Here is a 12,530-nt window from a genome sequence, read left to right as displayed (position 1 = left end):
GGGCCAGGGCCAGTCGCTCGACTTCGTCGTCGTCGACCTCAAGGGCTACTTTACCGACGGCCAGGCGTACGTGGCCGTGAGCCGCGCGGTCAAGCTGGAGGGCATGCAGATCCGCAACTTCTCGGCGGGAGCGGTGCGGTCGAGCAGGGCCATCGACCTCTTCTACCGCCACCTCCGCGCTGGCACGCTCGAGGCGCACCTCCAGGCGCAGCCGCTCTGGTGGCACGCCGTGCTCGACCCGAGGCTGCCCGCGGGGTGGAAGGACCTCTACCGCCGCCAGCCGCACTTTCGCCGCTGGGAGCGTGATCACCCGCCGACGAATGCTGCCGGCCCGCCGCCGCCACCCGCTGCGCCACCCGGGCCGCCGCCCGGGCCGCCGCCCCCGCACATGCCGCCGTCGCAGCCGTCGCAGCCGCCAAGGCAGCCGGCGGCTCCCGCCCACGCCCCGCCGGTGGCGGCCTATGCGCCGCCGCCTGCTGCCCACGTACAGCCGCCGGCTGCCGCGGCAGTCGCGCCGCCGCGGCCTCCACCGCCCGCGCCGCTGCCGGCCTTCTCGTTCACCCTGTGTGTCAAGGGCTGCGCGCCGCGCCGCCCGGCCAAGCCGGGTGAGTATCGGCCAGGGCGCAGGTGGGACTCGTGCTGTATGGAGTGCGCAACGGGCCGCGGCTACCACTCGCAGGAGTGCGAGCAGCGTTTTGCGCAGTACAATGCCGCGCAGGAGCCAGGAGAGGTAGGGTAGCAGCTTTGTGCGGTACGGTGTGTGTGGAGTGTGGCATATGTGGTACACCGCACGGTCCAGCGTCCGTAGCGCGTAAGCCGTACCCAGTCGACGGGGATGGCTCCGCGCTTCCGGGCTACGGCTTTTTATCCTACACACCAGATGAGCACACCAGAGAGGAGCCATAGATAGGCTAGTAAGAGTGTGCCGTGTGTGTGTCTCGCGCCTTGCGGGGGGGGGAGCGGAAAGGAGGAACCTCTTCCCAAGAGCACCACTCTTGGAGCGCCGCCACTACCACCCAGAGCGCTGGCTTACCGCCCACCCAGCCCCCCCTCGGCACACCCCGGCAGCCAATCGGTGCGGTGACGGCTCGAACCCGCTAAGCCATCCCGCAAGCGGGATGGCCCGCCACTCGAACCCGCAAGCGGGTGTACGAACCGCGAGCGGCTCGCACTCGTGACACGCAGGCGTCCGACAGACGGCGCCGGGGCTAGGCGACCGAAGAGGAACTACGGCAAGAACCGCACACCACCCGCTGACGAGCGCTCGCGGAACTGGTCCGCGGCGCCCGCCAGGGGCGTGCGCGAGACAGGGCTCGAAGCCCTTTTCTGTGAGCAGGGATTCCCTCCCGGCGGGGGTTGTGGCGGAGAGCCGGCATGGGAATCGCCGGCCCCCACCCAGGGGGTGCCCCTGGCCCACGGTCCTCCGTCGCCTGGTCGAGCCCCCTGCCTCCCGGTTGACCCCCCAGTCCTCGTACTCGACCCATTAAATAAAGTCAAAGGTCCACCACAGCCACCAGCCTCCACCTCCACCCACACACACTCAAGCTTTTTTATATTACGCACTTGGAGCACTTGGAGTGCAGTTATCAACCTCACATCCAGGGCCAGGGAGCTAAGAAGCGCACCCAGCGGGCCGGATGATCGGTGTCGGGTTACGGGCTAGAGAGCCCTAGCCCCGGGGGTGCGCGTTCGCAGGGAAAGGGCCGTGAAGTAAACACTGGTCTCCGAGGGTTGGAGTGCAGTTGGAGCACTTGGAGTGCAGTTATCAGCCTCACATCCAGGGCCGGGGAGCTAAGAAGCGCACCCAGCGGGCCGGATGATCGGGATCGGGTTACGGGCTAGAGAGCCCTAGCCCCGGGGGTGCGCGTTCGCAGGGCCATAACACGGGTCTCCGAGGGATGGTTCCGTGTACCGGGTTCTACGCAAAGCCGAGCTTTTTTCGGGCAACTAGCATACCTTGCGCGCACGCGCGCCAAATTTGTTTTTCTGTCTGCAACAACAGCCCGAGGGGTGAAATGTCTTTGTTGTCTCTGTAACGAAGGGCCCGCCGCTCCGCCTACGCCGGCGATGACCCTCTCGGCAGAGCGACATCGCGACACGCGAGCACCGGGCAGAGAAGGGGACGCAGAAGCGGTTGGATGGAGAGGCAGCCGGCGCACGAGGAGAGGCAGCCGATGGAGCCGACGAGGTGAGTAGACACGAGTTTACCATTCTGCCGGGGGGGGGGGGGGCGCAAGCCCTCCCCACCACTGCTACTCTGTACTGCATGCAACTCAGCAGTGGTCGCAAGCGTCGCAAAGGGCAGGGAGGCAGCCTCGCGCGCTGTCGAACGCCCCCCCGGCCCAGACAGAGGCATCACAATCATGCTCTGGCCAGCGTCTGGTGGCTCGGCATTGCGCAACACACGCCGCAATCAGCCTGAGAGCAGATGATGGGGTGGGCGCGGGTGGACGAGAGTGGAGCCGAGTTGGGTGGGAGAGGGAGCACGCACGTGCAGCGGTGCCGAGAGTGGGTTGAGATGGCACCGCCTGCGGCCGCCCGGGCGACGGCTTGCGCAGGTATGTTGTTCATGTCCTTATCCGCCGCCGCTTGGCTGCAGCAGCCAATGACGCCGCCCGTCTTTGCGAAGCGGCGTCTGGACGCGCTTGGCGGTTGACGCCGGCCCGCCACTGCGCCTCGTGCGCGTCCACCTCCGTCGAGGTCGACGCGTCGAGATCGGAGCGCATCACCGAGATGCCAGAGCCCGCCTTCGCCGACATGATTCCCCGCCCGGATAGCTCGGTGAGTGTGCCGTCGCCCGAAACGGAAAACCGGACACGGGAAAATATAAGGTAAGATTTTCCTGCCGGCAGCAACCGCGACCCGACCCGCGTGATGGAGCACGGCTTTGTCGAGATCAGCAGCTCTTGCCTGCAAAGGTATGTGAGCGGCTCGCCGAGACGAGCATGGAGATCAAAAAGGGCAGCAAAGCGCATGAGATATCCAACGCTGTGGAGCTGGACTGCAAGCACCTCGACGCATGGGCGGACATCAAGAGGGAGATCGAGGGCAGTGCGACAACCCGTGCGGCGATTCTGAGCACACATGGCGTCGACAAGTTCGTTCTCGACGAGGCCAAGCTGCTCGAGGCCAGCGTAAGTGCGCCGCCGCAGATACCCCATGCCGACGACTATAACAACTCTGGCGGCTGCTTCGGCGTCGTTCAGCTTCGCCGAAATCAGCAACCGACGCTCGCGTATCCGTATTCAGGCACCACTTACTACGTGGACGCGGAGGCTGCTTGCGACGAATGCGATCGATGGATTCGCCTCTTGGACGAGCATTTGCGCAAGGGCCGCAGCTGGACCTGCGCAATGGCTGGATGCGGCGAGTGCGGGCAGCGGCCAAAGCGGCAGAGGCAGCTCGTTGGTGTTAGCAAGGGCGAGATGATCTGCAACAGCTTCCGCGAGCTGCTCGACAAGCCATCGGAGCTGATCGATCAAATGAAGCCGTGTGGCAAGGCGGAGCCGGCCGTGGGCGATGCGCTGCTCGCGCTTCCAACCCTCATCCACCGTGGCCCAGGCGGCGGCGGTGGCGAGGTGCCGCGCCGCGTGCTGTTCTTCTTTGTCCGGCCGATCTTCTCCGAGGAGGATGGGTTTGAGAAGGACGACATCGACTCGTTCAAGTATGACCCGTCCTCGCAAGTGCACGCGGCGCTCCTCCTGCACCTTGCCACCATGTGCGCGCCGAAAGGCTTCCTGAGGGGGATCGACCCGGCGAGGGTGAAGAAGCAGTACAAGGAGAAAGGCTACGAACTAGACTGGTTCGAGCGGCCCCGTGGGCTGCTGGCCGATCAGACACGGCGTGTCTGAGCGACGACAGTTTACTGTCAGTCCTTAACGGGCATTAAGAAACCGTGACATTAAGAAACCAGCTTACCATTTTGCAGGATTTGGATTAAGAAACCAGTTTTTTCACTAAGTAAATGACCAGCCGGACCCGATTTACTTAGTGACTCCGTTTAAGAAACGGTGCGTAGCGCCCAGATCTCACGTCAGTGTTCTTGTATATATGCCCGTTAAGGACTCTAGCTTTACTTAATGAAGAACACGACACGCTAATCTCCTCCAGTGGAGGACTTCGCCTTGAATGCCATGCGCAACGCGGGGCCCGGCGCACAAGCTATGTCGCTCACTCCCGACCGCGGCCAGGAAGGGAATACACTCGCACGCCTCCCCTCCCCCCTTCCCCATACCGCAACGATTCGCACACCGCTCCCGATCTCGAGGCCAGGGCATACGCCAAACCCTACTACAACGCTTCGCGAAGCTATGTCGCTCACTCCCGATCGCGAGGGACCGGGAAGGGAATACACTTGCGAGCGCAGACCGCTGCGCCGCCCGAGGGCGGCAGAAGATGTGAAGATCCCTATCGTGCCGCCGACATGCTGTGAGCATGTGCCGCTGCAGCCCTCGCTCAACCGCCGCACGAAACGCCGCCTTACGTGCGCCTGCGGTTCCAAACGTAGCCGGCTGCGACGAGAGCTGCGATCGTCATGGAGGAGGCAGCCCCTGGTCGTGCCGCGCCGCGCTTCATCCCCTTGGTGTACATGGCGTGCAGCGAGAACGGAAGCAGCCGGTCAACACCCTTGTGCCTCGGCTCGCCCCACCCAGCCCCTTTAGAAAGTGCAAAGCCCATGTCCGCATCGATGCATGTGAGGAGCCACCCGAAGAGCATCGCGCTCGTGAAAGCAGACATGCACATCTTGACGACCGAGTTGCTGCTGCCGCTGTGCGCAAGTTCGGGCGCTGGGCTCGCATCCATCAAGTCGGCGGCCAGCAGCACAGCTGCCAGGACACCATTGTACCAAAAGTTCGCGCCGCAGACAAAGAACATGGACACGTGAAAGCCGATGGCACTGGCAGCAAAGAGCTGCCGGACAGGCCTGTGCCAACGTGACGTGGGCGATAGCACAATGACCGCAGCAGGCATGGCCACTTCAAAGAGCATCCCACCCCACGAAAACAGGGGTACGAGGCGATCGATGTCAAGCATCCACCGGGAAAGCTGAGGAATATACCACTTTCCCTTGCCAAGCTGATCAGAAGCGGCATAGGACCCCAAGGCAAAGTCGATCCAGCCAGAGGAAAGGAAGACCTGTGTCACGCCGTGGTACCTGATTTTGCATAGGCCCGCTGTGAGGTACAGCGGAGCCATGATGCCGAACAGCAAGTACTGTCCGAGCCAGCTTGCTGCTTCGCCACGAAGTGGCCAGCCGCCATGAATGGCTGGGATCATGCACGCCGCAGCCGGGATGAACAGGATGAGCGGCTGCATGTGGTGGCACGGTTTCTGCCAGTAAAGCCCAACCAACATGTAAAAGTACAATGCCATTCCGACCACAAAGGAGAGGGTGGAGAGGCGGCGGATCGCCGCTGCATTTTGACGTGGGGCTGCCGGCAGCACCAGGAACAATGCCCACGAGAGCAGCACTGCCCAGCGCACACCGGCCAGTATCTCCTCCAACTTGCGCGCGCCCAGTTGCACATCGCTCATCGAAGGTGCGAGCCAGCTTAGCCACAGCGTGTGTGTAGCATCTTTGTAGCTTGATGCGTCCTCAGACCTTTTTATCAGACATGTCCGACCCTTCTTGACAGCGCGAATGTCCTTCGCAAGCTGGTGGGAGGTACAGTTTGTGGCATTAGTCGAGTTCGATCCGTGCTTAAAGAGATGCCACGCCATTTTTTGACAGCTGGTTTGCATCTTGATTGGCTTGCACTTGCGGCGGAGCACCTAAGGTAAGGTAAGGAAAGGTGGGGCAAGGGGCGGCGGGGACGACCCTCGCGATTCCACGTCTAGACGACAGGGCGCGTGCGCGTGCGCGTGCGAGTGCTCGTGCTGCGTGCGTGCGTGCGTGCGTGCGTGCGTGCGTGTGTGTGTGTGTGTGTGTGTGTGTGTGTGTGTGTGTGTGTGTGTGTGTGTGTGTGTGTGTGTGTGTGTGTGTGTGTGTGTGTGTGTGTGTGTGTGTGTGAGCACCTCAAAGTATTCCGGCAGCATCAGCACGAATGCCTCTGGCCGAGGGGCTGCCCAAACGTCGCTGAGTCCGAGCACAAGGATGAAGAGTTTGAGCACGTCGAGCGACAGTCGCGGCCCGGTGAACCACAAGCTCGCCTCGCCAACGGCGCTAGAGCGCAGGGCGACATCGAGGACCCGTCCCACCGCGGCTGAGGTCACCAGCAAGGCGCTGGCAAAGTGCCGGGGAAACCTGTGATGCATGAGCTCGCCCCCCTCGACCTGCTTTGTTCCGCCGAGCACGGCGTTGTGCCACGTGGCCGTCGCGTGTTTCCCTGTGTTATTGCGGCTCTTGGGGGACCATTCGGGCCCGCGCACAGTCGTGAGCGCCGCTGCACCGGGCACAACGATCGACGAAGGGAGAAGGAAGCTGTCAGACCCGAGCGAGAAGGCGAACCCGCCGCTCGCAATCGCCGCGATGGCGCAGGTGAAGACGGCGCAGAGCACGTTGGGCGCGGGCTCGCTGCGGGCGCAGTGCGGGCGTCGCGGGAGCGCAGCAGGCATGGAGGCGACTCGCGACTGCACGCTGGGCCTCGTTTTGCCTGTGTGCCTGTGTCTGTGTACCTGTGTACCAATGGCGAAGGGGGCTCCAAATCCAAGAAATCCGGCCTTAAATTCAGGTTTTGGCCGAACAGCTGGGAGAGGCAGACTCCCTAGGGTGGGCGACGGATAGCGCACCACACACCTCTCCTTAAAATCCCTGTGTGGTGGCGGCGTTTTGCCTGTGGCACTCGTTCGCCTAAGAACACCCGGCTTTCGTTTTCTTTTTGAGCCAGACTTTTGTTTTCTTTTCCTTGCAGTGACCTTTCTCATCTGCTAATCACCTCAATCGCTAAGATCGGGAACAACAAACGACACCTGGGTCGCTCCCATCCTCTCTCTCTAGCGTATCGAGCTTGAGCCTCGATGGATCGTCCGACAGGTTGGCGTCAGACGCCACTACTCTACCCGCGGGTCTATCCCGAGGCTATCCCACGCACGTAGCGTGACACGCACCACGCTAGCCCCAGGTCCCGTGAGCCCGAGTATCCTTTCCTCGCGACCCCTCTCTATCGCAAGCACCCGCCGTGAATCTGCGCCGCCACCTTCTTGTGCAGATCCACCGCGGCGGCGTGCAGCGCCGGCGTGTACCAGTCAACCTCCACGCGGCCCGGCGGCACCGGGCGCACGACGACGCCTCGCCTCGCCCACCCGCGCATGAACGCCGGCAGCTCCGCCAGCGCCGGCCAATCCTCGTACGGCACCAGCGCCCACGGCCGGCGGCTCAGCGCCTCGAGGGGCACGCGCAGCTCCAGCGCCGTCTCACGCAGCTCCGCCGACGCCGCGCGCTGCCCCGCCGTCGGCGCGTGGGCGAGGGAGTGTCGAGCCAGCTCCTCGTCCTCGTCGGTCGGTGTCGCCTCGCCCAGAGGCAGGACAGGCACCACGAGCGGGGGCGGGGCGCCCTCGCCCTCGCCCTCGTCCTCCGTCTCGTCGTCGTCGATGGCGACCTGCGACCCCGCGCCGCAGCTCTGCCCGCCCTGCTGGGCGGCCTGGCTCGCCTAATAGCCGAGATGAGCCGAGATGAGCCGAGATGAGCCGAGATGGGCCGAGATGGGCCGCCGTGAAGCCTCATCTCGGCTGCGTCTCGGCTGTATCTCGCCTGGCTCGCCTGCCGGCTCCCGCTCTGGCTGACGCTCTGGTCGCGGCTCCGCGGCGAGAGCGAGGCCACGCTGGCTTGGCCGGCGGGATCGCCCTGCCGAGGAGGCAAGCCCACGTCCATGCCCTCGGCCGCCTCAGCCGTGTGCACCACGGTGGTCGCGTAGTCGCAGCTGCCGTCGCCGCACGCCTCGGAGATGCGCCGGAGGAGCTCGAGCCCTGCCCTCATCTCCGCCTAGGGAGAGATGGGGAGAGATGGGGAGGTGCGCCGGAGGAGGGCGAGTCCTGCCATCGTCTCCGCCTAGAAGGTTCCAAGAAGGTTCCTAGAAGGTTCCTCCCCCTCGGCCCTGCTGCGTCTGGCCCGCCGTCTCGATGACGGCCATCGGCGGGTGCAGCACCGCCGGCGAGCAGAGCAGCACGCACTTCTTCTTCGCGCGCGAGACGGCCACGTTGAGCCGCTCGCGCGAGTAGGCGAAGCCGAGCTCGTTACGTTCGTCGAGGTCGAGGCCTAACAAGGTACAGAAAAAAGAAATCCGCGCGCGGCGGTGTTGTGCCGTTGAGGGTGGGGGCGGCGGCGGGGGCGGCGGCGAGGGTGGCGGCGGAGAGGGTGGCGGTGGGGACGGCGGTGGCGGCGAGGGTGGCGGCGGAGATGGTGGAGGCGGCGAGGGCGGGGGCGGCGAGGGCGGCGGTGGGCTGGGCGGCGTTGGCGACGGCGGCGGAGGGCAGCGTGCGGGAGGACACGGGGCAACGAATACACTGGATTCCGCGGAGTCCGCCGGACGCTGGAATGCACATGGGTCTATACCTCCCCTCTCTCTGCGCATATCCAGACCCGCGTAGCACGCCACCACGAGGTCGCGCTCCTGGCCCTGCATCTTCTCGACCGTCGCGACCTGTTCACAGCAGTGGGGTGTGAAGAGACGCTGTTCACACCTCCTCGTGCATCTTCTCGACCGTCGCGACCTGTTCACAGCAGTGGGGTGTGAAGAGACGCTGTTCACACCTCCTCGTGCATCTTCTCGACCGTCGCGACCTGTTCACAGCAGTGGGGTGTGAAGAGACGCTGTTCACACCTCCTCGTGCATCTTCTCGACCGTCGCGACCTGTTCACAGCAGTGGGGTGTGAAGAGACGCTGTTCACACCTCCTCGTGCACCTTCTCGACCGTCGCGACCTCGACGTGCTGCAACGGGATCTGCCTCTCCTCGATCGCACGCAAGACGGCCACGCGCTGCACGTGGTGCGGCGTCACGACAAACACGCTCTCGTCGAGCCGGCCGTCAGCGGCCGCGCGACCCCAGGTCGGCCGCGCGCCTCGCAGGTACATCCAGACAATTTCCGCCACCAGCGCCGCCTCCGCCGAACGCGCCGCCTCCGCCTCGTCCGCGGGCGGCTCGCCCGCGGCGGCGGACGGCCCGCCGCCCGCCGGCGCGCGCAGCTCCACCATGACAAAAGCGTGTGCGGTCCGGAGGACGCCCGCAGCACACCCGGCGGAGTGGCCGCAGTCGAGCCGCAGCCGCAGCGGCGGCACTCCTCCCGCAACGCCATCGGCGCGCCACCGCTTGCTGCACGGGCAGCCGCGGCGGTGGCACTCGGTGTACTCGGCGTACCCGAGCACCTCGCGCGCAAGGCGTGCCAGCTGGTCGCACATGCGGTGGTTCTCCTGCAGCGAGCTCACCAGGCCCCGCTGCAGCTCGGCGCGGGCCAGCTCGACCGGCCCTCCGCCGCCGACGGGCGCCGCCGCGTAGGTGCCCTCCGCGGCGGCGGGGCCGAGGATGAAGAACTCGCCGCCGCGCCGCGCCACGCGGTCGCCGCGGCGCAGCGGCGCGAGCGCGCGCCCCGCCAGCCACCGGAGCACCGAGGCGTGCACGGGCGGCAGCCCGTCCGCAGCCTCGGGGTACTGTTCGGTCAGGAGTGGGCCCATCTGCTTTGTGTCGCCGACAACCATGAGCCGGCCGGGAGGGCGGCCGGGCACAGGCGGGCGGAGGTCCTGCAGGAGGGGGAGCGACATGCTCAGATGCGTCAGCAGCATCTGCGACGCCTCGTCGACGAGCAAGAAGTCGAACTTGGCGGCCAGACTCTCCCTCACCTTTGGCGTCTGGTAGCACGTGCAGCCGAGCAGCAGCACCTTGCGGGGCTGTTGGTCCTCCGTCGCGCTGCTGGTTTTTTTTGTCCTTGGAGGGGAGCGAGAAGGCGCGCCCCTGCTTGATTTCGTTCGCCCCCCCCACTTGTTCGCCCCCGCTGCCCCCCGTCTGGTTCAGGAAGCCGTTTTGGGGGATCTCCTAGTCGTAGTACCGCCCTGAGGGGGGGGGGGGGGGGGAGGCTGTGTGTGTGTGTGTGTGTGTGTGTGTGTGTGTGTGTGTGTGTGTGTGTGTGTGTGTGTGTGTGTGTGTGTGTGTGTGTGTGTGTGTGTGTGTGTGTGTGTGTGTGTGTGTGTGTGTGTGTGTGTGTGTGTGTGTGTGTGTGTGTGTGTGTGTGTGTGTGATGGGAGGGGGGGGGCTTGGCTGGGCGGTGTGGGGGGAGACCCGCGCATGCCTGCATCCGTGTCTGCGTCCGTGTGCTGCACCTCGCAGCCGACGGTGAACTCCTTCGAGTCGTCCCGTTGAAACTTGCGCGGCACGGGCAGCTCGATGGCCGCCTCGGCAGCAAAGGCGAGCACCGCCCTGCCGCCCAGCAGCTCGGCGACCTTGTTGAGCAGGTTGTCGATTGCGGCGTGCGTGAACGCGGTGACGAGCACGCGCTGAACCGCCCCCGGCACGAGCAGCGCGCGGACCAGCAGCCGGCAGATCAGGGCGGCGGAGAAGTACGTCTTGCCGCTCCCGGGCGGGCCGTTGACGCACTGCACCGCGTTCTGCCGCGAGAGGCAGAAGAGCTCCTCCTGGCTAGCGGTGAGCGGGAAGAGGCTGCGCAGCTGCTCGTCGAGCGCAGCGGACGCGGCGTCGGGCGGCGCGGGCGCGGTGACGCGGAAGGTGGCGGGGTGCTCGCGCATCAGACGGACGGAGAGCGGCCGCGTCGCGGAGGCGTCTTCAGGGTTCGTCGCGCGGGCGTCCTGCTGGAGCCGGTCTGCCAGCGTGCGCGAGTTTGGGTCGATGAAGCGAGGCGAGAGCACGTACTCCTGCGAGAGGGGGGGAGAGGTGGGGAGAGGTGGGGAGAGGTGGGGCGAGAGCGCGTACTCCTGCGCACAGCTGCAGGCGTGAACGAAGGGAGGCCCCCGATGCAGAGGTGGTAAGGTCAGAGTGAGCGGAGATGCCCGTGAGCGGCGGACAGCGGCAGGACGAAGGGCGGGGAGGGGGAGGGAGGGAGGGAGGCAGGCAGGACGGCAAACAAGGAGGGAGTGAGGCAGGGAGGCAGGGAGGCAGGGAGGCAGGGAGGCAGGGAGGCAGGGGGGGGGGGGCAGGGAGGCAGGGAGGCAGGGAGAGAGCACCTGGCCGCGCCCCAACGGGAGCGAGTGGAGCTGCGGGTCGAGCGAGAAGCGAAGGAGGACGCGGCCGTGCTCGCCGTACATCGGCTGCACCTGGACCACCGAAGCAAACAGCACCGAGCCCGCCTGCGCGGGGAAGCCGTCCGACCGCGGCCAGTACTGCTCGTGCAGCCGCGCCTGCTTGCCCTGGATGCGGCCGCGCTGCAGGTCGTGGAAGCGGAGCTCGTCGTGCAAGCCCTCGGGCGAGCACGGCGCCAGCAGCCACTCGCTCCACTTGCTCAGCGCGAGCTCCTCCACCTGCGCGCTCACCACGTCGAACGCCTTCTTCAGCGTCCGCCTCGCACCGGCCGACACCTCCTCCTCCTCGCCGTCAGCGAGGCGCAGGAGCCGCGTGCGGGCGCGCCGCGCGCCGAGCCGCGCCGCCAGCGGCGCCGCGCGCATGTGCACCGTCTCGGAGAGCGCGGCGTGAGCCTCGCACTGCACGAGGAAGCTCAGCTTGGAGAGCTCGGGGCAGCGCAGGCCGCAGTCTGCCCGCAGCGCGAGCGAGGGCGCCTCCCGGGGCAGGAGGGAGCGGCACGTGGCCGTGCTCCACGCGGGGAGGGAGAGGTCGGGCGATTCCGCACTTCCCGCGACGCCGCGGCGGAGGGAGGCGAGCAGCTCGTCGATGAGGCCGAGCCGCCGCTTGAGCGTCGAGTGCAGCTGGTAGGTGGCGACGGTGAAGCGGTGCTGCCAGAGCGAGTAGAGCCGCTCTGCGGTGGCGAGCCGCCGCTCCTTGCTGAGCTGCTCCTTGCTGAGCAGCCACTCGCACACGTCCTCAAAGAGCGGCGGGCCCGCGACGGGCAGCGCGACGAGTCTCGCCGCCTCCGCCTCGAGGACGACGCAGTGGGAGGGCACGACGTGTGCCTGGCGCTCCGGCGTGCCGGCCTCCGCCGGGTGCTCCGAGAGCTCGATCAAGTCGGGCGTGCTTGTGAGCACGTGCAGGCACTGCCGCGCGCGCGCGAGCGCCGCCGCGTCGTCCTCGGCGGCGGGGCCGCTCTCGCTGGCCAGGACGCGCGCCAGGAGCAGCCGCACGAGGAGGGCGTGCTCTGCCCGCTCGGCAAAGTAGACGGCGGTGTGGCGGCCGCGGGCCGCTTCGAGTGCGCCGTGCAGCGACGCGACGAGAGCCTCGAGCTGCTCGAAGTGCGGCGACGGGCGGGCGGACGAGTGGCCACAGACGGGGCAGAAGTCGCGCACGTCGCGCCCCGGCCTGAGAGGGGGGGGGCGGGATGGATCGGGTCCCAAAGAAAAAGGCGGTGAAGTAAAATCCGGGGTAAGACAAGGCGGGCAAGAAAAAGCCCGGGAAGGGCGGGGACCTTATTGAGCGGCCTCTTCTGTCCCTCACGCTGAAGCGGCCGGTGGGGGGCTGCAGGTCGGTCCCGGGAATG

The 12,530-nt window shown here is 66.4% G+C and overlaps 2 protein-coding genes across 2 annotated transcripts in view; one reads left to right on the top strand and one right to left on the bottom strand.

Moving 5' to 3' along the window:
• The window catches only part of EMIHUDRAFT_235713 (DNA helicase), a gene marked incomplete at both ends in the record, with an annotated part of 2,771 nt that extends 1,865 nt beyond the window's left edge, over positions 1 to 906 (top strand). The window contains 2 exons of the mRNA XM_005779869.1: positions 206 to 302; positions 809 to 906. Of these exons, the coding sequence (XP_005779926.1) occupies positions 206 to 302; positions 809 to 906 (195 nt within the window). The remainder of the gene's footprint in view (positions 1 to 205; positions 303 to 808) is intronic.
• A 5,942-nt stretch (positions 907 to 6,848) lies between these two features.
• Positions 6,849 to 12,530, bottom strand: part of EMIHUDRAFT_457149 (hypothetical protein) — a 7,846-nt gene continuing 2,164 nt past the window's right edge. The window contains exons 5-17 of the mRNA XM_005779868.1: positions 12,459 to 12,508; positions 11,554 to 12,352; positions 11,110 to 11,469; positions 10,252 to 10,734; positions 9,914 to 9,967; positions 9,544 to 9,813; positions 9,130 to 9,438; positions 8,830 to 9,039; positions 8,690 to 8,719; positions 8,519 to 8,579; positions 8,085 to 8,194; positions 7,724 to 7,921; positions 6,849 to 7,568 (exon numbers count right to left, since the gene is read on the bottom strand). Coding sequence (XP_005779925.1) covers positions 7,101 to 7,568; positions 7,724 to 7,921; positions 8,085 to 8,194; positions 8,519 to 8,579; positions 8,690 to 8,719; positions 8,830 to 9,039; positions 9,130 to 9,438; positions 9,544 to 9,813; positions 9,914 to 9,967; positions 10,252 to 10,734; positions 11,110 to 11,469; positions 11,554 to 12,352; positions 12,459 to 12,508 — 3,402 coding nt within the window. The 3' untranslated portion in view covers positions 6,849 to 7,100. The remainder of the gene's footprint in view (positions 7,569 to 7,723; positions 7,922 to 8,084; positions 8,195 to 8,518; positions 8,580 to 8,689; positions 8,720 to 8,829; positions 9,040 to 9,129; positions 9,439 to 9,543; positions 9,814 to 9,913; positions 9,968 to 10,251; positions 10,735 to 11,109; positions 11,470 to 11,553; positions 12,353 to 12,458; positions 12,509 to 12,530) is intronic.

Source organism: Emiliania huxleyi (assembly GCF_000372725.1).
Source record: "Emiliania huxleyi CCMP1516 unplaced genomic scaffold EMIHUscaffold_224, whole genome shotgun sequence".
In the NCBI taxonomy this organism is placed as follows: domain Eukaryota; phylum Haptophyta; order Isochrysidales; family Noelaerhabdaceae; genus Emiliania; species Emiliania huxleyi.
The sequence above is the reverse complement of the archived record's forward strand: the minus strand, read 5'-3'. Positions and strand labels throughout refer to the sequence as shown.